Source organism: Stigmatopora argus, chromosome 16, assembly GCF_051989625.1.
Source record: "Stigmatopora argus isolate UIUO_Sarg chromosome 16, RoL_Sarg_1.0, whole genome shotgun sequence".
NCBI classification, from domain to species: domain Eukaryota; kingdom Metazoa; phylum Chordata; class Actinopteri; order Syngnathiformes; family Syngnathidae; genus Stigmatopora; species Stigmatopora argus.
In genome coordinates, this window is record NC_135402.1 from 892,267 (window position 1) to 915,010 (window position 22,744).

The 22,744-nt window shown below is 45.0% G+C and overlaps 4 protein-coding genes across 4 annotated transcripts in view; 2 read left to right on the forward strand and 2 right to left on the reverse strand.

Moving 5' to 3' along the window:
* ap3b1a (adaptor related protein complex 3 subunit beta 1a) overlaps positions 1–12,685 on the reverse strand; it is a 30,934-nt gene extending 18,249 nt beyond the window's left edge. The window contains exons 1-19 of the mRNA XM_077623497.1: positions 12,338–12,685; positions 10,448–10,523; positions 10,303–10,377; positions 10,133–10,228; positions 9,913–10,073; positions 9,286–9,352; positions 4,968–5,150; positions 4,073–4,225; positions 2,865–2,962; positions 2,753–2,807; positions 2,606–2,677; positions 2,446–2,508; positions 2,247–2,379; positions 1,392–1,501; positions 1,139–1,315; positions 839–1,025; positions 626–756; positions 408–555; positions 133–313 (exon numbers count right to left, since the gene is read on the reverse strand). Of these exons, the coding sequence (XP_077479623.1) occupies positions 133–313; positions 408–555; positions 626–756; positions 839–1,025; positions 1,139–1,315; positions 1,392–1,501; positions 2,247–2,379; positions 2,446–2,508; positions 2,606–2,677; positions 2,753–2,807; positions 2,865–2,962; positions 4,073–4,225; positions 4,968–5,150; positions 9,286–9,352; positions 9,913–10,073; positions 10,133–10,228; positions 10,303–10,377; positions 10,448–10,523; positions 12,338–12,459 (2,288 nt within the window). The 5' untranslated portion in view covers positions 12,460–12,685. The remainder of the gene's footprint in view (positions 1–132; positions 314–407; positions 556–625; positions 757–838; positions 1,026–1,138; positions 1,316–1,391; positions 1,502–2,246; positions 2,380–2,445; positions 2,509–2,605; positions 2,678–2,752; positions 2,808–2,864; positions 2,963–4,072; positions 4,226–4,967; positions 5,151–9,285; positions 9,353–9,912; positions 10,074–10,132; positions 10,229–10,302; positions 10,378–10,447; positions 10,524–12,337) is intronic.
* A 482-nt stretch (positions 12,686–13,167) lies between these two features.
* uqcr10 (ubiquinol-cytochrome c reductase, complex III subunit X) lies at positions 13,168–13,777 on the forward strand. The gene is made up of 2 exons (XM_077622944.1): positions 13,168–13,340; positions 13,520–13,777. Exons 1-2 carry the CDS (start codon positions 13,200–13,202, stop codon positions 13,565–13,567), a joined length of 189 nt encoding a protein of 62 aa, XP_077479070.1. The 5' UTR covers positions 13,168–13,199; the 3' UTR covers positions 13,568–13,777.
* A 181-nt stretch (positions 13,778–13,958) lies between these two features.
* On the forward strand, positions 13,959–16,243 carry eif2b1 (eukaryotic translation initiation factor 2B, subunit 1 alpha). The gene is made up of 9 exons (XM_077623220.1): positions 13,959–14,180; positions 14,556–14,657; positions 14,715–14,851; positions 15,014–15,130; positions 15,211–15,323; positions 15,384–15,452; positions 15,524–15,599; positions 15,661–15,786; positions 16,059–16,243. Exons 1-9 carry the CDS (start codon positions 14,168–14,170, stop codon positions 16,212–16,214), a joined length of 909 nt encoding a protein of 302 aa, XP_077479346.1. The 5' UTR covers positions 13,959–14,167; the 3' UTR covers positions 16,215–16,243.
* On the reverse strand, positions 15,880–22,337 carry ddx55 (DEAD (Asp-Glu-Ala-Asp) box polypeptide 55). The gene is made up of 14 exons (XM_077623219.1): positions 21,839–22,337; positions 21,720–21,770; positions 21,218–21,304; positions 21,051–21,142; positions 20,891–20,953; positions 19,799–19,948; positions 19,542–19,728; positions 19,349–19,431; positions 18,422–18,553; positions 18,268–18,360; positions 18,083–18,197; positions 17,431–17,599; positions 16,529–16,824; positions 15,880–16,453 (listed from the first exon to the last, which is right to left on the reverse strand). The coding sequence occupies exons 1-14, from the start codon at positions 21,947–21,949 to the stop codon at positions 16,337–16,339; spliced, it is 1,746 nt and encodes a 581-aa protein (XP_077479345.1). The 5' UTR covers positions 21,950–22,337; the 3' UTR covers positions 15,880–16,336.
* Between the last annotated feature and the right edge of the window lie 407 nt (positions 22,338–22,744).

The window sequence follows — 22,744 nt, forward strand, 5'->3', positions numbered from 1 at the left end:
TATGTTTTGCCATGCCTGTCCGCGTCTATAAAAACGGTGCGTCCTTTGTGTGTTTAAAATACAGAAATAGCACTCGTTACTGACACTGCGGCTAAAAATACGATGCGCCGTATAGTCGTGAAAACACGGTACCTGTCAGCGTTGTTTTGCTTGCGTCTCTGATCTTTCTTGTTTGTTTTCACAGTCTTCTTCTTTTCGCACGCCGAATCCGTGGAGCTATTTTCTGATTCGCCAGAACTTTTCCCCGAATCTGTGGAGCTCTCCTCAGACTCTTGGCTGCTGCCATCTTCTTCGTCGCTGCTGCTTCCAGACTCTGACGCCGGAGGACAATTTTGTCAATCTCTATTTGATGCTAGCCCCCCCAAAATATGAAGTCTTAGCCTTTGTGTTCTAAGTAGGATGCTAACCTTGACTGCTGCTACTACTACTGCTAGCGCTGCTGTCATCATCGTCGCTGGTGTCCTCCTTTTTGTCTCTGTCCTCGTCCGAGTAGAATTTATCGTCGGATTCGGGTTGCGACTTGGCCTTCCCGACCAGCGACGCCCACTCATTGACCTAAACGTGGTGGTCAAAAAAAAAATCTAAACATTTAAAGAAGTCTTGTTTTGCGAGTGCGGTAACTTACCGGCTCGATGACTTCCACGTTCCTTACGGACTGATCTGGCGCCTCCGCGGGCCAGTCGGACAGCTCCTGGTATCCGGCGGCTTTACTGTTGAGGCTGTGAGAAAGCGTGCCCAGCTGGAAACGATCTCGATCTGGAATTGGAGGAGGACGACGAGGACACAAACAAACTTCAGAGCTGCTGTCAAATTATGAACCGGTCGCCCTGGCACGTACCTTTGAAAGCCGAATGGAGCACGGGAGCGGGCTTGGGCGCCAAAAGGATGCGGCGGGCGTACTTGTTGAGGGCGCCCATCTGCTCGCTCGGCACAATCAGCTGCCGTATGAAGCGGGTGCGATCGCGGATGTCGTAGTTCTGGTCGTACTTGGCCAAATTGAGAATGTACTGCGTCAGCAGCTTCGTCTGGACGTATCGGAAAGACGCAAATCACAAATATACATCGATAGATCCACGAGTCTTATTTTTTAGTGATAATGTGTTCTTTCAAATGCAGTAGTTCCTTTCTTTTTCCGTACCTGCTTGGAGTTGGTGAGGTAGAGCTTGGCCGCCAGGTTGACGGCCTGCAGCTTAACGATGTCCTCTTCGCCGGTGAACGTCTTGGCGATCTTGCGCAGCACATCGGGAGCAATTTTGGGCACGCGCTCGCAGTACTCGCCCATCAGCCACAAGATGCTGGCTCGGGCCATGGGCACCTGCGAGATGGTCGCCCGTGAGCGCCGCGGCGGGTCCGACGGAGCCACGACGGCGGCGGCGGCGGAGGAATCGTACGGTGATTTTGTCGAAGAGCTTGGCCATGTGTTTGATGATCTCGCTGTGCCGGGTGGGCTGAGTGAGCAGCAACTTGCGGATCACCACCACGCTCTCGGCCACCACCCCGTCTGCGGCATCAATGTCACCACCGAGGCTTTTAATCGCCGACTAATCACCAATTATCTTTGCAATTAGTCGACTAATCGGATCGTATTTGTCACGTTGTTTGTGTTGCGGGAATCGGGGAACAATCACTGCATTTTTTTAAACCAAAAGGAATTAGAAAATGAAAGGATAACACATTTTTTCAACGAATTTTTAGCGTTTTTCCCCACTGGGTATATTAAAGCGGTACACGGTTGATTGGTCGCCGATCTTTTGGTCACCGATCTTTTGGTCGCCGGTCTTTTGGTCGCCGGTCTTTTGGTCGCCGATCTTTTGGTCGCCCGGAAGTTAAGTGATAATTACCATTTAAATGGTTGCTCAAATTCCCTAAATACAAACTGCGAATGACTATTTAGTCATACTTAATGCCCTAGTAATTATAGGCTAAAGAAAAGCTCCAAATTTCCCGGACTTGTATTGTTTTTTGTTGGAGAACTTGTTAAGACCCTGACTGACTGACGTAGCTTCTTAAAAGGGACAACGCATGTACGTACATACAAACTCTTCTACACTCACACGTCAGCTCAGTGAAACTGCTCATGGCTATTGTTGGCTTTTATGTGTTGTTTTACCTTGTTTTGTCGCCGGTCTCGCCCGTTGTCGCGGTCGGGGCGACCAAAAGACCGGCGACCAATCGACCGCACACGTATTAAAACAAATCAATTCACATTTAAAAGAATACGTTCCCCAAAAGAGCATTGAATTTACCATCTCTGTTGGAAAGCAGAAGGACCAGTCCGTTGAGGCAGGTGTCTGTGACCTCGGCGATGTTGGCGGCACACCTGCCAATGGCCTGGATGGTGGCCGCCGCAAAAGCCTTGTCCTGACTTTTCACGTACGTCTACAAGACGAGCCACGTCAAGTCCAGCCGCAGCCCCATCCCCCCAAAAAAGGCGAGGAGACCCACCTGAAACTCTCTAAGTATGGTAGAGATGTTGGCCTCGTTGGCCAAGTTGGTCAGGATCTCCAACTGCAAAGCAAATGAATTCCCCGTTATGCAACAAGGTCGAGTTTTCTGGCCCAAAAATCCACCTGAAAATCTCCAGCATTCTCAACGGGGATCGTACCTTCAGTGTTTTGATCTGCGTGGTGTCGGTGGATCGGACGTAGAAGCTCTTCATGAAGGGCTCGAACATCCCCTGATCGGATTTGAAAAGAAAAGGTCAAAATGACGACGCGGTCTGCGTTTGGAATCCTGGCTAGCCGCCACTCACCTTCCTCTGAATGGACATGGTGGCGATGTTCTGAAGAACCACGTACTGGACCTCTCTGCGGGACACGACGGCGCTTACAAACTAAAAACGAGAGATGACGCTCGATGCTTACCGGTGACTCCTTAACAGGCGCACGAGTGACTTGGTGACCACGTTGACTTCCTGTTTGGGCGCCAGGTGCCAGTAAAGTTGAGCCACTGCCATCACCACCTTGAATTAAAACAAACACAATCATGCATTCAGATTACAATTTCCATTTCCAAAGCGGAAAATGAGTGCTAAATAAAGGGTTAAAGAAGGGGTACTCGGTCGTTTGGTCGCCGGTCTTTTGGTCGCCGGTCTTTTGGTCGCCCGGAAGGTTATTGATAATTACCATTTAAATCATTGCTCAAATTCCCTAAATGCAAACTGCGAATTATTATTTAGTCATACTTAATGCCCTAGTAATTATTAGGCTAAAGAAAAGCTCCAAATTCCCCGTACTTTTATTGTGTTTTGTTGGAGAACTTGTTAAGACCCTGACTGACAGCTTCTTAAAGGGACAACACATATACATACAAACTCTTCTACACTCACACGTCGGCTCATTGAAACTGCTCATGGCCATTGTTGGCTTTTATTGATGCGTAGATCGTGTTGTTTTACCTTGTTTTGTCGCCGGTCTTTTGGTCGCCTGTTGTTTGGGTCCGGGCGACCAAAAGACCGGCGACCAAAAGACCGGCGACCAAACGACCGTACACGCATAAGGCAAACTATGCCTTTTGGAATTACGACCATTTTCTCGTCCGCCAAAAATTTTCAGTGCATCTCTGATTACTACAATTTTTCTTAGTGCTGTTTTGGCTTGCAATTTTCAGCTAAAATGTACAATCCAGAGTATTAAAATAGGACATTACATATGATTTATAAATAAACTTATCAGTCGACTCAATTTTAAAAAATCCAATCCAAACAAGGAAAAAAGAAAACCTCATAATTGATCATTGTTTGTGACAGTCTAAGTTTAAAGTGCTTGATTATTTGAGCAAACGGGATTACCCTGCACATTTTCAGGCAGTACGTGTCCATCGGCGATGTGGAAAGTCTTCAATAAAGACGGCGAAGGCGTCGGAGGAAAAAGAAAATAAAGCGCGCGTCTCATTTGTAATCCCCGGGAAGCGGCGAGTAGACCTTGAGTCTCCACTTGATGGAGAAGCGCTTTCGCCGTGTATGGCCATTTTGTGACAGCAACTAGTTTGTCCGTGTAGCTTTGTTTTAATACAAAATGGCACCCGGGAATGCATCACCGCCGAGACGTTCGTCTCCGCCTGAGCCACTCACCGCCGTGTTTCGGCTCTGCAGCAGCGGCTTGGTGTTACGGAGCAGCAGTCGGTGGTCCGGGTCCATGACGTAGGGCTTGGCTTCCACCTCCTCTCCTTTCTCCTCCGGGTCCGAGTCGTAGAAGGTCTTGTCGTTTTCCTCAAACATGGCGCCCTGAGAGTACAAAAGGCAACAAAAAATATATATATATATTTCGGTGAAGACATGGACGTCTGATCCATTTGGAAATAGTTTTTTGGGTCAAATAAAACAAAAAAAAGCACAAAACACTGTTTTCTAACCCATTTCTCTGTTGCCCAGGAAGTCAGAATCTCTTCCCGGAAGTGATGTAATCATTTTCGCACCTTTTAGTTTTTTATTCTGAAAAATTGATTCATATTTCCGATCCATTTTTCCCCAAAAAACATTTTGCTCTAACCTAGTAACAAATTACATTGTTGGCCATAGTGTAGCCAAAACTGCAGTAGGAAAAAAAAATCTCGATGTTAATATTTTTAGGATGAGTTATTCATTTTTATCACCGTATTTTCTCGCATATACGCCATGGATATGAGGTGAAAAATTTTAAATCTTAAAGCATCTTTTACCAAAGTAATTGTAAAATTAAACAATTTAAAGGCAATTTTAAGGGTGCGGCTTATACGTGGATAATATGCGAGAAAATATGGTAATTGCTGTTTGCTAGTAGAGTAACGTCGCATGACTGTACGATATTTACCATTAGCTGGAGCTCAGATATCAGCACGTAAAAGCATGTATAAAAAAGCGAAACAAAACAAAAACATGGCAGCGATCAACCAAATCATAAAGAGGCTCAAAAAGGGCATTTGGACAATTTTGAGGACAAAGAAACGAATCAAGCGTTTCCCGGCCATCGTAAAAAGGTTTAGCTGACCTCTTTCCACGGGCTGGTGAACTGCGTTCGTGCGTAGCGTGTGAGCATGGAGATGATCACCACCTGGCCCCACTCTTCCACGTCCACCAGCAAATTGCACAGCTTGCGGTAGTTCTTGTGGATCAAGTCGATGCGGTCCGGGCACACCTCTTCGAAGGCCATCACCACGCTGCCCGCCACCAGCTGCAAAAAAGCAGGAAAAACAAAAGCAACAAAGTGAGTCCAAATACTCGGGATGAATCGCTAACTAGCTTGACTTCGTTACGCGCCGGCAAGGCTCAAGGGGGGACGGAGTACTTTCAACTTTGATTGCAGCGGGCGATCATTATGGAGGAAAAAAAATGTCAGAGCTTAAAAAGTTTGAATGGACTGATTTTCTCAAGTGGGAGAAGAAAATCTAGCAATTATAGCATTTGCACAAATCAAAGCAATTCCCTGAGAAGCTGAACAACTCTATCATTTAGTCTGCCTCGGTTTTTAACTTTACTTTCTTTTCTGAAAAAAAGTCAAGGCAGTGAAAATATAGCATGGGGGGTTTTAAACAGCGCACTTCAATTCATTCGCAAGAGCTAATTGATTTTTAAATGATTTTTTTTATTGTGGGTAATTAAACAATTTGTTTTTTTCGCCCCCAACTGGCTTTGCCGCCATGAAATATGCATTGAAAGGAGGCACTTTTCTTTCGGGAAAATTGGCTTTGTGTTATTGGCTAAAATAAAATTCAAATACAATTTTTGTAGTCCTGAATAAAAGATTGAGGATCGCAGAAATCAAAGACTATTAATATTCGGCAAGAAAAAAATATTACTGTTTTTCTTTTTGGTGTTATATGCATTTTTTTAATTTATCTTGGACAATGTCAAGAAATATAACAATGTAAAAACTAGACCGAAACAAAGGAAAATTGGCAATAAACAGGACGACTCTATTCAAAATTTTCGTCAATTCATTTGCTAAACCAGGAATGGCGAACACTCGGCTCTCGAGCCGTATGTGGCTCCCGGCCAAATTTGCTTCTTATCCTATTTTGTAAATACTGCGGCTCTTTTTCTTATTTGTTCTCTCTTAAAACACATTCCAATTCATCAGGGCCCATTAAATATATATATATATATATATATTTTAAAAATAATTTGACAGATTGAACATAAGGTGTGGCTCTTTGACTCTCACGGTTGAAATTTTTTGGCTCTTTGACTCTCACGGTTGAACATTTTTGGCTCTTTGACTCTCACGGTTGAACATTTTTAGCTCTTTGACTCTCACGGTTGAACATTTTTGGCTCTTTTTGTCCAACTTGTTCGCCACCCCGGCCTAAAGGGTTACCGCCGATTGGTCAGTTGGCGGAAATAACGACCCTCGGAATGAAAACTAAACCGCAACGTGGCCCGCATGAAAAAATGAGTCTGACGGGCCACCTCCAAGGAGAACATCAAGAACGTTGTGACACCTCGCCGTGTGTTGCGGAGGTGCCTGCTGGCCACCCTCCACGGAATTATGACAAGGCGGTAATGGAAAAATCACACTAAGCAAATGGCTCTTCTAATAACAATAAATTTCCTCGAAAATGAGGCGGGGCCTCGAGTGTTTCCTCGCATCTGTTTGGCCATGAATTCCAATTAAGGCGACGGGAAGACGGCTAGTGCTGGGTCATCACGCCAGAGACAACACTGACTGCAGTCTTTTGGCTTTTTCTCTTTTTTTTGTTTTGATGGACGATCCTCCCCCGTTTTCCTCCCCCCTTCTTAAACGAATGGCCCTCCCACCTCGGCCCTAATCATAAGGGCCCCCATCCTCCTCGGCTTTCAATTTGGGAAGGGGAGCGCGGGGAGGGAGCCGTCATTTATCTTGTAATGGCGACATAATAGATCCATCACGCTAAAACAGCTGCACAAACTCCGCCGTCGCCGCTGTCATCACGCCGTCCCATTTTGTCTGGAAAACATCCCCCTCCGATGTATGTAAGAGCCATTTAAAAAAGCATTTGATAAGGGGAGGGGCAACGGCAACACACCTGATAACACTTTTGCTTTTAAATGGAATCGTTACGGTAGCAAACGTGGAGCGGGAATTAACGAACGCCGCCGGGCCATTAACTAGCCAATGAAGATGGCGTCTTTGACGTGGGAGCGACGGAGGAAAAGATGAAGAAAAGCGCCGGGGGCTCAGAAATGCGGCGTCTCCACGTATATTGGTTTCATCTAAAACAAACGCGGTCCGTCATTATTTAGACCCCCGCCAATCTGCCATTTCCGTAAATGTCGGCGCGTGCCGCGGGAATCGAAATTGTCTCCGGAATACGGGGTTGAGGTGTGGAATATTTCATTTTGCCTGCCTATTTCATAGTGGCCGCTAGATGTCACGGTAAACTGCTCAGAAGTAGTCATCCAGTAGAGAATGTTGTATAATGTTAGCCGCTAACATCACGGCACGACTGAATAGTTGTATTTTTTTTTCAGTTAACGTTTGAAAACAAGTGAATAATTCCTACTTGGTTGTTATTGTTTTGAATCCTTGGCACTATTCTCCAAAATTTTGGTAAAATATCTGCTTCAGAGATAGAAAATGGCTAAAGACGCTCCCCTAGTTACGAGCGAGTTACGTTCCGAGCGATTGTTGGTAGGTGAATTTGTTCGTAAGTTGCTTCAGTGCTATATTTTGTATTATAATTTATGTCTAAGGCCTATATAAGTATATTGAAGGTTTATATAAGTGCATTTGTATGTTTAAGGCTTGTATAAGTAACCTGCATTGGTTTGTACTGAAAAAAACATTTAATAAAATGGAGATAATACGTACAGTACTGTATACATACTACCGACGGTCGAACGATTCAAGTTGTATGCCCGTGCAATGCTCACCATTTTCTCACCCGCATCACGCTTCTTTATTATTGCCACTTCCATTTCAAATGAAATGGCTTGCCTCTTCCTTGCACTACCACCCTCACTAGAAGCCTTTCGCTTTTCACCAACCATATTGAAATAATGGATGCACGAGATATTGAATGATAAAAATGAAAAAAGTTCCTTGCGCACTGGAGATACGTTCACGCACGTACGCACTGCAACGAACTGGGCAGAGGAAGGTGGATGCTGGGTGAGCTCACAGCGCCAGGCGTCGTCGATAATAGCGGCGGAAAGAAGCACTACTCGGAAAAAGGCGCGCAATACAAAATCGAACTTACAGCATCTCTTTCCGAACATTTTTCGACATATGCCATATGCGCAGACATGTTCATATGTACCGTTGTTCGTAACTCGAATGTTCGTAAGTAGGGGAGCGTCTGTAAATCCTATTTGCTTTGGTGAGATGGATTAGAAAATAAAAAGTATTCAAAGATATTTAAGGTTAAAATTAAATGACAAAAAAAATAATAATTCAAATGGCAGCGGACTTCCTAAAAACTATACGTTACATTTTGATGGAACGTTGGTGTTTATATATATATACGGTAGCGCTGGTAATTCAGTGAGCGGTTCAAGCGTGTCCCACTATTTCCACAGCGCATTAACAAAGAGCGTCACTTGTAAAACTCCAACTCAAGCAGAGTACCCGGCTAGCCGTCTCGCGAGACTCGTGGAAACGGTAGGCGGGCATAAAAACCCACTTCTTGACACCTATTAAATATTCACCGGGGCTTTTGGCAATAATTCAGCGGCGGGCGGCTAGAGCGAACCCTCACGTGCGCCCACAGAAGTCATCTGTCTTCATTAGCTAGCCGCGGCTAAATATGCTACACATCTGCTCCCTGGCTCGCCATTCCACACCGCCACTCCTACGCCAGTTGGCCTGAGCCGCTTTATTTATTTGTGGAAACATAGTAAGCGCACGCTATGAATACATAATCACGGCGCTCTGCGCGTGGCCGTCGTGGACGTGGTGAGAATATTTGGCTCGTTCTGGGACTTTTCTAGAATAAAATAAGCGCCGTGATTTTGGATGACTGCCACAAACAATTATATTGATCCTCAATTGGTTGCCGATTACCGTTAGAACGAGTTGACTAATGGGCTCACGTATTAATCATATTCTTTGAGGTATAATTGTATTGTAAAAGCAGATAGGATATCATTTGGATTCATTAAGATAATGATCTGCTTGAGTGAAGGATTATAAAAATGGGAGAATTTTTCGTGTTTTGATTTCCTTTTTCTACTGAAAAAAGGATGGCAGCTGGACGCCCATGACTGTCAAAGGCAGCTGATGACTGTCATGACTATCAATGGCGGTTAACCGGGAGTCTCGGAATTTTAAGCGGCGGCGGCTAACAATATAAGTGACCCGAGTGGGGTGTCGTAGGGTGCTGGACAATTACCGTGCTTTTGTCCTTGAGGAGTTTTTCGATCACTTCGATCAGCGGCTCCTTCTGCTCGGGGTCCAGGCTGAGGAGCAAAATGCATCAGACGTGAGAAACACCGAGCCACAAAACTGCTCTGCCACCATCTTGTGGCCCCTAACCATCATTACGGCATCCCCGGCCAGGCGGTGTACAGTGGTACCTCTACATACGAGCAGCTCTACCTACGAGATTCTCGAGATACGAGGAAAATTTCGAGCAAATAATTCGCTTTAGATACGAGAAACATTTGGAGATGCCAGAAAGCCAGGTGGCCATGACATGAGTGGCTGGTTATCCTTGTAGTGCACTGTCTTTTTTTGCCGCATCTCTTTCGTGTATAACAGATATCTACGAGCACTGAACGATTTATTCAAACGAGTTTCTCCTACACATGGACCAGAAAACGCACACCGCGCATGCCCGGGCAAAAAGAGGGCTTTCTGGGTAATGAAGTATACTCGTGCACACAACACCGATAGCCAATGGTACCCTTTCTCAGAATAAAACTTCATTACCCACAATCAATACGTGGGTACAGAGTTACGAGAAGATCGACATACAAGCTCAGTTATGGAACGAATTAAGATCGAGGTACCACTGTACCTGTAAAGCTTCTGGATGGCGTGGGCGGAGGTCTTCCTGACGTAAGGCGATAGGTCGGCGGCGGCCTCCTTGATGGCCAGCATCATAATGGGCACGATGATGGTCACGCGGATGCTGGACAAAACCCTCAGCGCGCTGGCGCGGATCAACTGGTTGGGGTCCTGTCGCAAAATAAATGTCAAGCATGCCCCGCCCACGCTTGCCGGTCATCTTGGCATACCTTGAGGGCCCGCTGGAAGGTGCTGATGGAGAGCAAGGCCAGGTCCTGCTGCTCTTCGGCGTACCTCACCAGATACACGTAGACCAGCTTCTTTAGCTGACAATGCAAGACGCTAAATTCAGACCCAAAGAGTCGGGGGCGCCGGAATTTTTTGTTGTTGATGTTCATACCTCAATGTTCTTACTGGCCACGTTCTTCACTACGGCGGGGAACAGCTCGGATGCATTCTTTCCTTTGGCGATCAGCTGCGGGGAAAATACCAAGCAAGGTAAACTAAAGTGACTTCGAAATTCGGGTCGATATGGAAACACTCACCCCAACCACCCTCTTCATGGCCTCCAGTTTGTGCGACTCCTTGTTGCTCTCCAGCATTTCTTTCAGGTCTTCATTCCTGAAGAAAACACGCAAAAAAATAAAAATAAATACAAGGAATGGTGAACCAATATTTAAGTTCCATAAGACATTAGATACATTGTTAGAGTTTTGGATATTTAATGACTGTATTTTCTCATTCATTTTAATCATTATTTGGGTTGATTATTTTTTTTTATTTTGTTCCATTTTTACTTTTTTTCCTCAACATTTATTCAACTTAATTTCATCAAAATAAATTCATGATGAGGCTGCCACAACCAAACCATTGGGGATAATTACTGGTATGCAAGAGCAGCTCATTCCTGAGCTAACGCTAACACTGTGGTGACATTGTTCACCTGTACTCAAGACCTCCATTCATTCAAGTTATATTCAATATCAGAAAAAAACACAAAATCTCTGCTTCAAAATATTCCGATTTCCAACCTTCCTCCAAACTACACACACAATTTAAATATTGTTGGTTCATAAAAACAACTAAATACATGTTATTGTTCCAACGAGGGTTACCGCCATCGCTGCCAGCCTCTTCTAGTTCAAATAGATGCGACGTCTATGACCGTCAAAGGTAGATGACCAGTCAAAAATCCAGAAGAGCAAGCAAAAAATAAATAAATAAATAAAAAGTGCGGGCCACGGTGCCGCCCGTACCCATCTGCGTGCAACCTGTTGCCACTGAGCGTCAAGATACGTTCTTCCTGGCTCAGGTCGGCCTTGAAGGATAACTGCAGGTGCTCGGCCGACATCATGGCTGACCTGACGGCGACGGCCGCTTCCGAGCGGAACTTGGACATGCGTGCGTCCATCACCTCCGCTTGCCTTTGCTATGGGACGGCTTTTGTTTGCGCGCTCGCCTTCTTTTTATTGACTTTGGCAAATGGAGTCACAAGACCGAGACAGCGCGCTAACATTCTTCTGTCGTACATCACATCATTTCTCTTCAATTATTCTGGACTAAACATTTTTGCTGATTATTGGAACACAAAAGGCTGTGCAGAGAAAAACTGATGAGGAAATTACTTTATTCAACTGGTTCCAAAGGAAAAGTAGATGTTTGCCAATATTTCATTTATCAAGAAAATGATCTTTTTTTTCATGCTACTTTAAAGACAGATACACAAACAATTCACTTTTAGAATATTTTCTTGTTGGAAAACGCAAGTCAAGTCATCTTTTCTAAACATGTATAGTACTTCTAACGACTAAAATATTTACGAGACAATGTGACATTCCTGACTGCCATTCACTGTCTCTTGAAAGCTAAGGTCAAATATTCTACACTGTCATTGCTGGACATTTATTGAGTCCACTTTCTTTTTTAAATGTTGTTATTATAAGAACTAAAACAAGTGTCGCTATTTTTGACACGTGAAACACAACCCAATCAATTTAATCGACACACTTGGGAAAATTCCAATTCAGAATGTTTACTCAGCACGACAAAACTGCCCCTAAAAGTTGTTATGTTCGTCTGACATTTTAAAGTCGTTTAAAAAAAATAGAAAATAGCTGTCATACCTCCCAGCTTTCAAAAAGATTAGACGCCTGTCATTACAAATAACAAGCCAAATATTTTTTTTAAAGTTGGTATGGTCCAGCGCGAAAAACGAGGATTGACAGGTCCAACAAGCCAAATATTTATTTTTTTAAAGTTGGTATGGTCCAGCGCGAAAAACGAGGATTGACAGGTCCAAGTTTCGCGCCTATCATAGCCCCTCACTCATACCTAGCAACCAGTTAGCTAGCAGTCCCCATTGAGCTCATACGTGGCACAACTAGCTTAAAACTAGTGAAAATGTGAATTAAACCATATTAATGACATTGACTCACTTTTTAAAGTCAGCGCTGAAGAGTCCGAAGGCGGCACTAACGCCGGAGGGGGCACCCTCCTGGCCGGCCTCCACCGCTGCCTCCGCTCCCCCTTGGTCGTTGTACAAAGCTGTCGTTGACATGTTCCAAAGTTCGTGCCCCCCACACTAAAAAGAAAAAAAAACTCCCACGTTAACTGTCGAATTAACACTTAATTGTCGTGTATGAAGGCTCGGAGTTTGTCGTAGAACTTTAGAAAGAAGCGGCCAAACTTTTTTTTAGATATTCCTCCAACTTTTTCCCCTCAACACTCGTTACCGGATGTAGTTTGCAGCTGGCATCACATGACCACGTTGTCGCGCAATGAACATAGAGCTGTAGCTACAAGAACAGATCACCGTTAACTTTTTGCAAAGATCTCCCTTTGAGAATTGTATTTCTATGCAAAATTCGCTTGATGGGGTCAGAAGACTTCAGCTAGGAAAAGCATGTGACTTTCACTTAAACATTGTTTATTTCGTAAAAGTCATCAAATTTTACCCAGAATAAATAATAATAATAAAAACATTTTCATCACATAAACAAAGAATATATACAATGTTTTTCTTCAGTAGCGCCGTAAATTAAAGTGAAAAATAAAAGGAATATATTTTAAACGTACGCACACAGAAATTCCCAATTATTAAAAGACAACATCGTGAACAAGTCCTAACTTTTTGGTCAAAATAATTTTATGCTTGTTTACTTCTTTTTGACATTTATGTCAAAGTTTGCCCCCACCAACGTGGCCGCCACGTAGACGTCTTACGACATCAGCGTGCGTCCTTTCCGGTAGTGAAGGGAAAGCGAGCCACTGCGCAAGCGCGTTGAAACTACCATCAACATGGCGCTGGCAAAGTCGGTGTACAATTTGCTCTTCAGGAGAACGTCGACTTTCGCAGTAACCATCATGGTCGGCGCTGTCTTCTTCGAACGAATATTCGACCAAGGTGGCGACGCAATCTTTGAACAAATGAATCGCGGGGTAAGTTGCTTCCACCGTGCTAAAATAGCGCCTTTATCCTGACCTTGCAGCCAGAGGGCGAAATTGTGCTGAACATTAGATGGGCTAGCATGCCCGCTTCCGCCAGATTGTGTCAAATTAATTTACTTTCTCTTATCCCTTTGAATGTGTCATTTAACCGAGTGTGTGTTTTATACTAGAAACTATGGAAACACATTAAGCACAACTACGAGAACAAGGAAGAATAATTGAGACGCCGGCTGGATCTACATCTTGGCTGGACTCGACAAACCCAAACTACAACAAAAACGGACTTGATGTGCTTCTAACTGGGCTTCATGTCTACACAGACAACACCGGACAAAAATGGTCGTCTCGTCCACGTCCTTCTCTCCGATCCTGTCATTTGTACCCCTCCCATTCTGTAAATGATTAAATTAAACGTGTTGATGTCTTAAGACTTGTTCTTTTATTTTTTTGCTTCTATTAATATATTCAATTGCCAACCTTATCTAGTAAACCAAGGCATCTCTTTTCATACGTGAATAGTACATATTTAAAATTTCACCGTCGTTATTGTGAAGCACGTTGGGATGCTAAGCTCCAATCCAGAAGAGGGCGCTATTACCATCAATTCTTCTTCGCGGGAGGAGTCGCAACATGCATCGTCATTATCACGCGACGCGTCAGCGCAAACTAAAAAAAAGGCATACATGTCTTTAAGTGACAGCAACTTTCTAAGTAATTGAAGCCAATATTATATATAATTTTGGCTGGTTTGGCGAGTTGACAGTCCGCCGATATTTTAAAAATAAAAAAACATCCCGAAAACCTCAAAGCCCAGCGGCATGAATGAAGAAGGTAAGAGTCAAAATGTGTTCGCATTTAATGATTTTGCTTATTGTCCGAATTTTGTTTTTGTGCCGTTGTTGTGTTTATCAGCCACGTATAGGCGTGTGATGCTGCATTATTACTTTTCCCCCTGTAATTATTATTGTTTATGTTTACTGGGCATGCCAAGAAATCCAGAACAAGATGGTTTCTGTACCAGTATCAATAATCCGGCAAGGTTCTTCTGTATTTGTCGTGTTTGCTGCTATAGGAACAAACATATGTTGGATATTTTAGCAGGCGTGTATGCATCCGCTGTTCTATTTTATTTTTCTGTAATTTTGCGTGTATTACATGTTATCCATGCAGTTATATCACTGGGTGTACGTACTGTTGTTTTTCCAGAGTTGTTGGAGTACTTCCGCGGCCAACTGAAGCAGGACCCCGACGTGGCTTCGGCAGTGGCCGCCATCCGCACGTTGCTCGAGTTCCTCAAGCGTGACGAAGGTGACACGAAGGCCTCCTCCGGCTAGTCATGGCGTGGGTTGACGTGGTGCTTTTCAGGCGAGACGCTGCTGGGCCTGAGGGAGAACCTGACGTGGGCCACCAAACGCCTGGCCAGCGTGGACTCGTCAGTGGCCGTGTCTTCCGGTGGCGAACTGTTCCTTCGCTTCATCAGCCTCACGTGGCTCGAGCATCAGGTGGGACATCTGGATTTAGAAATGATTGAGCCATTGTGACCATATTCCATCATTTTTGGGGGATCACTGAAGGCCTTCAAAGCTTGAGGGGACAAAATGGACCTCAATCTACGATCCGGGTGATGAACGGGGGCGTCTCACCTTGTTTTTTTTTTCTTTTAGGAACTGGCACGCTGCAAGAAGGTGATGGAGGAACGTGGGGAACTGTTTGTAGACAAGATCTCCATGTCCAGGGGGAAAGTAGCCAAGCTGTGTCACACCTTCATCAAGGACGGAGCTGCAAGTCCCACCCTCGCAAAAAAACAGTTAGTCCAATAGGCTCTCACCGAGTTGACCGAAGCTCTCGCATTTGTCGGCAGAAAATCTTGACGCACTCGTATTCGCGGGTGGTCTTGAGGGTGCTGGAGAAGGCGGCGGCCGAGAAGAAACGCTTCTCCGTCTTCGTCACCGAGTCGCAGCCCGACGGCGCCGGGTGAGTCGACGCCGACGTCGTTTGAGACGGGAGCGCTCAATCCCGTTGTTGTCGTCCAAGGCGATCGATGGCCCAACACCTGAGGAAACTCAACGTTCCCGTCACCGTCATTTTGGACGCCGCCGTCGGGTGAGGAATGCAGAAGCACGTCAGATGGTCATTTTTTGGGGGGTCTGATTTTCTATCATCTTATTTATCAGGTATATCTTGGAGAAAGTGGATCAAGTGATCGTGGGCGCAGAAGGCGTGATGGAAAGCGGCGGTATCATTAACAAGGTAGGTTTCCTCGCTTGACCCGTCTGTCGTCCAAGCTCACCTCGGTCTCCCCGCCGTCCAGATCGGCACCTACCAGTTGGCGGCGTGCGCCAAAGCCCACAACAAGCCTTTCTACGTGGTGGCCGAGAGTTTCAAATTTGTGCGCCTCTATCCACTAAACCAGGAGGACGTGCCAGACAAGTTTAAGGTGAGAGCTGGCAAACTTGACACTACATGTCTCCTTTTGCCAAAATATCTAACGCCAATTGTGAAACGCTATAAGTATGAGGATAGATTGAAATAGAACAAAAATCTTGTATTATTGCATTATTTAAAAAAATGAAACAAAATAAGTACATCCTCTTTTTGTTCCAATGCACCCGTTTTACGAGAACAATAATTGGTGGCCTTAGTGGGAAAAAACCCACAAAAAACAAAGAAAACAACAGTTGTATTGACTAACAGCTGATCCGTTTGCAGTACAAGGCCGACACGTTGAAGACCCAGTGCAACCTCTCGGAAGAGCACCCCCTGGTGGACTACACGCCGCCATCCCTCATCACGCTGCTCTTCACCGACCTGGGCGTTCTGACGCCGTCGGCCGTCAGCGACGAGCTCATCAAGCTCTATTTATAATAAGAAATAAAAAATGGGAAATAACGGAACGAGTCTTTCACTCACTGACGTTGACCAAAGTCCAAAAGGTTGGCGGTGAGCGGTCAAATCATTTGGAAATGAATGGCATGCGTCCCCGCGAGTTAAGGAGACGCCTTGCCGCTGATCTCCCGTTCAAAGTCCTCCTCGCAGATTTGCCCCTTCTTCAGTTTCTTCAGCAGACGGGTGTCCTTGAGTAGCTCCTCCACTTCGCCGTCGTCCTGAAGACGCAAAAAGGCAAACTTTTGGCTCCGACACAAAATGGCCACCTATTTGTGGGGGGACGCCTGGGTTACCTGCGCGAGTTTCCTTTTGGTGTTCTTGACACGCCTCTCCTTCTTGGCCTTCTGCTTGGACCACGCTTGTTTGCGGACGTGTTTCGGGGCCGGGCGCTCGCCGTCGTCCTGTCTTTTCTCCTTCAGCTCCGCCAGCGTCTTCTGCCGCAGCTTCTCGCGCTGTTTGTCCTTGTAGCGAATGGACTCGGTGTCGAAGTCGGCCGGCCGGAAGTCGGGGAAACTTTTCCCGCGCAGTTCCGGCATCTTGGGTAGGCGGAGGAGCGCGAAGCCGCGGGCCATCGACGAATAGTCCAAATCTGAGGATGGTAGAAAAAATATATATATACAGTGGTACCTCGTCACACGACCGCTCATCATACAAAATTCTTGTCTTGCGGCGGAAATTTCGATCGACTAATTCGCCCGTCATGTGATCAAAATTTCATGATGCGACCAAGCCAGGTCTTTTTTGCATATCTTTCGTGTTTAACAATATTTACGAGCACGGAACGATTAATTCAGACGAGTTTCTCATACGACCAGGAAACGCACAACGCGCATGCGCAGGCAAAAAGAGGGCTTTCTGGGTAATGAAGTATACCCGTGCACACAACACTGCCCAATTTTAGTTATATTAAACACATTTGCTTACTATTAAACCACTAGTTATGTGTTACTTTGTTAATAGATGGCGAATTAGAAGAAATCAAACATTTTTTCCGATCCAATATCCTGTTTTTGGTGTTTTTTCAGAGGGTTGGGAACAAATTCATTTGTTTTGAGTTCATTTCAATGGGAAACGTCCGCTCGAGTTACGAAAAGCTCGACATACGATCTCAGTCCCGGAACGGATTAAGATCGTATGTCGAGGTACCACTGTATATATATTTCTGCTCGTGCAAAAGTACGGGTGAGGATGTGACCTTTAACCCTGAAGATGAGGCTGCATTCGTGCTTGGCGTAAGACTGCACGTAGGACACGAAGGCCTTCATGCCCTTGTCAAACATGGCACGATCCGCCTTGGCCAACGCCTTCACCTTGGCCAGCACGTCCACCACGTCGCCTACGGGAGCCATTTTCTGAAGCGGGCACTGCCGGAGGAGGGAAAGGCGCAAAGGCAGGCTTAAACTTTAAAAAAAATAACAAATATTCCCAAGACCTTCAAGGCAATGCTAAGTAGGACATGAAATTACCAATTTCATCATACACAGTTTCTGGGTATGATGACAATTAGGCTTTTGTCGAGTCAATGATGATGACAAAGCCTATGTCCGATTATTATTATTATTAATAAATAGTTGAATCATCCAAAAATACTATATAAAATAACATTCAAGTACAAAAACAATGAGCAATCATGAAGTGAAATAACCAAAATACTAATAATGTATGGTGAAAATAGGTACTACAATACAGAAAAGATTTGTAAAAACAATAAAAAAGGACTAACCAATGTTGAATACTAATAAATAAAAAGGAATTTCAGAACAGGCTTTGGTGGAAGAAAAAAAAAGTCAAAATCTTCCAGCCTGAATCAATTTGGACTTTAAGCCCCGCCCACTTCTACCGCTCACCTTCTGGTTGATGGACAAGAAGTTGACGTAGGACTCCTCCATGGGTGAGAGGAAAACCAAAGCGTTGCCGCTGTTACCGATGCGTGCCGTGCGACCGCAGCGGTGCACGAAAGCGCTGGCAAAAAGACAATTATTATTATTTTTTTTTTTAAAGGCTCCGCCCCTTCCCCCCCATCGGCGCTCACCTGGCGCTGCTGGGCGGGTCGTACTGCAGCACCCACTCCACGTCCGGGATGTCGATGCCTCGCGCCATCACGTCGGTGCACACCAGGATGCCGCTGCGACGGACGAGCGCGCGTCAGAACGGCGTCGACGGGCCCGCCGACGACGCCGACTCACCTTTTCAGGGCTCGGAAGTCGTCGAAGATTTTGTTGCGTTTGTTTTTCATCTTGCCGTGGATGCAGAGGACCGGGACCTTCTTCACCAAAGTCTCCAGGGCGCGACCAAAGTAGTCCACGCAGGCGCACGTGCTGGGGAGGAGGAAAAGGAGTTGGTGGAAAAGGCGGAGCAAATCAGGCAGGGGCGGAGTGCAATGCCATGGATTTTTTCTGGTGGGGTCGCAAGGGGTGCTGGAGCCTTTGACTTTGGACATCAGGCGGGGGACACCCTCAATGGGTGGCCAGCTAATAATAATAATAATTAGACAAACAACCAATTGTCATTGGTTTATCTGAAGACAATTTAGAGCAAGGGTGTTAGACTCGGTCGGGTTGGTTTGCGGGCCGCGTTAACGTCAACTCGATTTTATGTGGGCCGGACCATTTTAGATATTATTTAGATTTTTTTTATAAATGGATTAAAAGCCCTGAATATTCAGTTTTTTATAGATCTAAAACAATGTTTATTTTAGCTTTTTTTTAAATATATTTTTAGATTTTACAAAATGATTTTTGAACTAAAAATACAGAAAAAAAAATGATTAAAAAATGACAATTATTGATTTAAAAGGGGGAAAATCAGGAAATTTAATATACATCTATACTCTTCATTTTAATTTGATTCTAAAACAGAAAGTCGGCACTCATCATTGACTTTCACGGGCCACACAACATGATGCGGCGGGCCAGCTTTAGCCCCCGGGCCGCCACTTTGACACATGTGATTTAGAGTGTTCAACCAGCTAGCCTAGCTTAGCATGCATGTTTTGGGGGACGTGGGAGGAAACCGGAGTACCCGTAGAAAACCTTCGCAAGCCCGGAGAGAAACATGAGGTAGAAAAACCAGAAAAAAAGGGGGAGAGGAGTCTAGAGTACTAGAATGGGTACCTAAAGAAGACCAGCTGCTTGTGATGTTTGCGTTGGCGTAGAAAGGCCACCAAGGCGTTGAACTTTTCGTCAGCGCGACAAACCTGGAAAAGGAGCGCGGGGGCGCTGCGTTAGCTTGCGCGACAAAGCCGGAAAAGTTGCGCGCTGCCGCTTTAGCTCGCGCGGCTAAAGCGCTCGCCGCCAGCCTCCCCACCGTGTAGTAGTTGCGGAGCGCGGCGGGCGTCTTGCGGGTGCTGCCGGCACCCGGCTTTTCCTTGACGGCGATCCGCATGGGGTTCCGGAGTCCGGCTCGGACCAGCTTTTCCACTTCTTGCGTCTGCGTGGCCGAGAACAATCCGGTGCGCCGCTGCTTGGGCAGGAAACCCAAGATGGCGTTCAAGCTGACGGGAATCAACGCCAGGCAGCGGCGGCTTAGCGCAAAGCTAACAAAAGTGGCTTTTCATTGGCTACCTTTTCTCAAAACCCATGTCGAGGAGTCTGTCGGCCTCATCCAGAACCAGCACATCCAGAGTCTTGACCGAGCCGGCCAGGTCGGCACCCTCGCTTTTCCTACGGAACATGTCCTCCAGTCGCCCAGGTGTGCCCACCACGATGTTGGCCCTGCAACACAAACACTCACGCATTCATTTCCCAACCACTTATCCTCACAAGGCTCGCGGGGGATTGCCGGAGCCTGTCCCAGTCAACTACAGACGCTCCCCTACTTACGAACGAGTTAGGTTCCGAGCGATTGTTCATAAGTTGAATTTGTTTGTAAGTTGATTCAGTGCTATATTTTGTATTATAATTTATGAGAGAGAGAGATTAATGTATTAGAAAGTAGCCGAAAGAAGCGATCTAACGACGATTGCACAGTTTTCTTCTTTTTTTCATCATAAATGATGCGGTAGCACTGTATGGCATCATTCAATTGATTTGCAAACTTTGTGCAACGTTCAATATTTGGGTCCTGCTGCTCGATCTTTCTGTTTATAAATGGTACTGACGGTCAAACGATTCAATGCCCGTGAAACGCTCACCACTCTCACGTATTTGTAGGACGCCACGAAGTTGCCGTTGCCCTTGTAGACACTAAAATATGTTGGTTTTTTTGATACTAGTTGTGTTTACGGTACGCTCTTACTCAGGGGTCGAGCCATAAACAATTCATATTTTCAAACATTAGCCATACTCCGAATTGAAAAGTAAAAATACGTGAAAATGTGTGCATTTATGAATCATTTCAACACTTTGAAAGTAAAAAAAAAAGCCACTTTTTTCACTGTTGCTAATCAATGCGAAGAGTCTAACGATTAAAACGGCGCTAGAGATAGTGTGACGCTCCCATTGGTGCAATGGGGACCAGGGGTTCCCATATTTTACCACACGGGTTAGAGAGCCATACACACCCGTGCAAAGAGCCACATATGGCTCTCGAGCCATAGGTTCCCTGCTCTAACTCTTAAAGGGACTTAAAATCCCCTATAAAATATTGGCAAAGCATTCTGGGGGAATTTTAAGACTTTTTTTTCAAATTCACATGACTAAAGCATCAGAGCTTACCCATTTTCCTTGAATTTCTCTACGTCACACATCGGGTTGTTGCCGCCGATCATCAGAATCTGCCTGCAAACAGAGACGGAAGGGCGGGACACGCCATTGGGCGTCAACCAGGACGCCATTGTCATAAAAAGCACCGCGCCGCAATGAGAGGCGTGCTCACGTGAACTGCGGGAAACTCCGGAGGAAGCGTTCGATCACTTCGCCGATCTGCACGGCGAGTTCGCGTGTGGGCGTGACCACCAGCGCCCCCACCTGGAGGGTGGACCGGCACGGGACTTCATTCCAATTTCAAATTGGACTATCAATTTGAATTTTTGAAAATGTGACCTGCTTCTTCTTGAGCTTCTCTTCTCTCCTCAGCAGAATTTCCAGAAGCGGAATGACGAACGCCAGTGTCTTCCCGCTACCCGTCACCTGGGAAAAATATCAGAAATATAATAATATAAAAATATGGGGTAGCAGTAATAGTATAAGTCACGTGACTTTAAAATACCGTATTTTCACGACTATTCGGTGCATCGTATTTTACGCCGCAGTGAATGCCTTTGTTGACATTCTACAATAAGATTTAAAGTTTCGCCAATACGTGCGCATATAAATAAGTAGTAATAAAAATATGTATATTCAAGTGAGTTAAAAAAACGTGACTGTCGTAGTTTATTTACGTATTGGTTATGAAGGAGTCCGAGGTAGATTTGTGACCACAACTTCTTGAATATCCAACCAAACTACATAATTCTGGTGTCTTGGTATATTTCATTTGCGAGCGCTTCTGATAAATGTTGATTTATTTTGGAATTTATATCTGAAAATGTTGTTTGTTACTCACCGCCTCCGCAGCTACATCCTTGTTACTCATGAAAAGGGGGATACAGGCAGCCTAGAAGAAAAAGTCCACTTATTTACCGCAAAATGGCTCAACTGTTAAAATACGAAAAAGTCGCATACCTGCACGGGTGTCATGTTCGTGAATTGGAGTTCCCGGAGGGTCTCCAAAATCTTGTCGTTTAATTTCACAGCTAAATTGTCCCATTTCGTCCGGTCGTTCGTGTTGTCCATGTTTATGCTAATGCTAATAGCATGGCCACGAGAAATTGAGATTGGGAGGTTGCACCGACATTTCACGCCGGGTAGAAACGTGAGCTAGTAGGAAACGTTAGTTTTTTCAGATTGGGAGGTTGCACCGACATTTCACGCCGGGTAGAAACGTGAGCTAGTAGGAAACGTTTGTTTTTTAATTAAAAAAAAAATTCATTTTCTGGACCGCTTATCCTACATATAAATTAAAAAAAATGACAAAGAGCGAGTGTCATTTTAGACAAATGACAAAAATATACAACAAAATCTGTGCCAAACTAGCTAAATTTAATTGACTACTTTTATTGCCGAGCTAGCTAGTTTTGGTCAGCGAGTGTAATACAAATTCAACAGGTCTCCGGGTTTGACTGTCACTCATTTCCCATTATATTTTAGCGAATTAAATACCTCTAAATCACTTATTTTCTCAACAACAATATGACTAAGTTGCTTGCGAGACCTGGCTGTTAGCGCATGCGCACCATCACTGTTGTCGCGAGACTCATCGAAAAAATAACGGCACCCTCCAATTGAACCGCACGGGGGGGGGGGGGGGGGGGGACATGGACATAGAGAGATAGAGATTCTATATCTATATTAAATGGGTTTGAGGAATTATTAGGGACCACAGAACATCTAGGATGAGTTTGTGTGAATTGCAGTTTCACTAATAATTGGTTAAGCCACAGATTTTTTTGATGACTTCAATATATATATGAAAGGAATCTTTCTCCAGATGAAGTGAGTGGCCCTTAAAAGAGCCTTTGGGTTGGTTTA

Coding starts and splice junctions, on each gene's coding strand:
- eif2b1 (XM_077623220.1), top strand. Junction 15,324..15,383: donor TCGCAGCCCGACGGCGCCGG/GTGAGTCGACGC, acceptor TTGTCGTCCAAG/GCGATCGATGGCCCAACACC. Junction 15,600..15,660: donor GCGGCGGTATCATTAACAAG/GTAGGTTTCCTC, acceptor CCCGCCGTCCAG/ATCGGCACCTACCAGTTGGC.
- ddx55 (XM_077623219.1), bottom strand. CDS start 21,949: ATGGACAACACGAACGACCGGACGAAATGGGACAATTTAGCTGTGAAA. Junction 20,954..21,050: donor CGGAGTTTCCCGCAGTTCAC/GTGAGCACGCCT, acceptor CTCTGTTTGCAG/GCAGATTCTGATGATCGGCG. Junction 16,825..17,430: donor CCTCATCTTCAGGGTTAAAG/GTCACATCCTCA, acceptor TACCATCCTCAG/ATTTGGACTATTCGTCGATG.
- uqcr10 (XM_077622944.1), top strand. CDS start 13,200: ATGGCGCTGGCAAAGTCGGTGTACAATTTGCTCTTCAGGAGAACGTCG. Junction 13,341..13,519: donor TTGAACAAATGAATCGCGGG/GTAAGTTGCTTC, acceptor GTTTTATACTAG/AAACTATGGAAACACATTAA.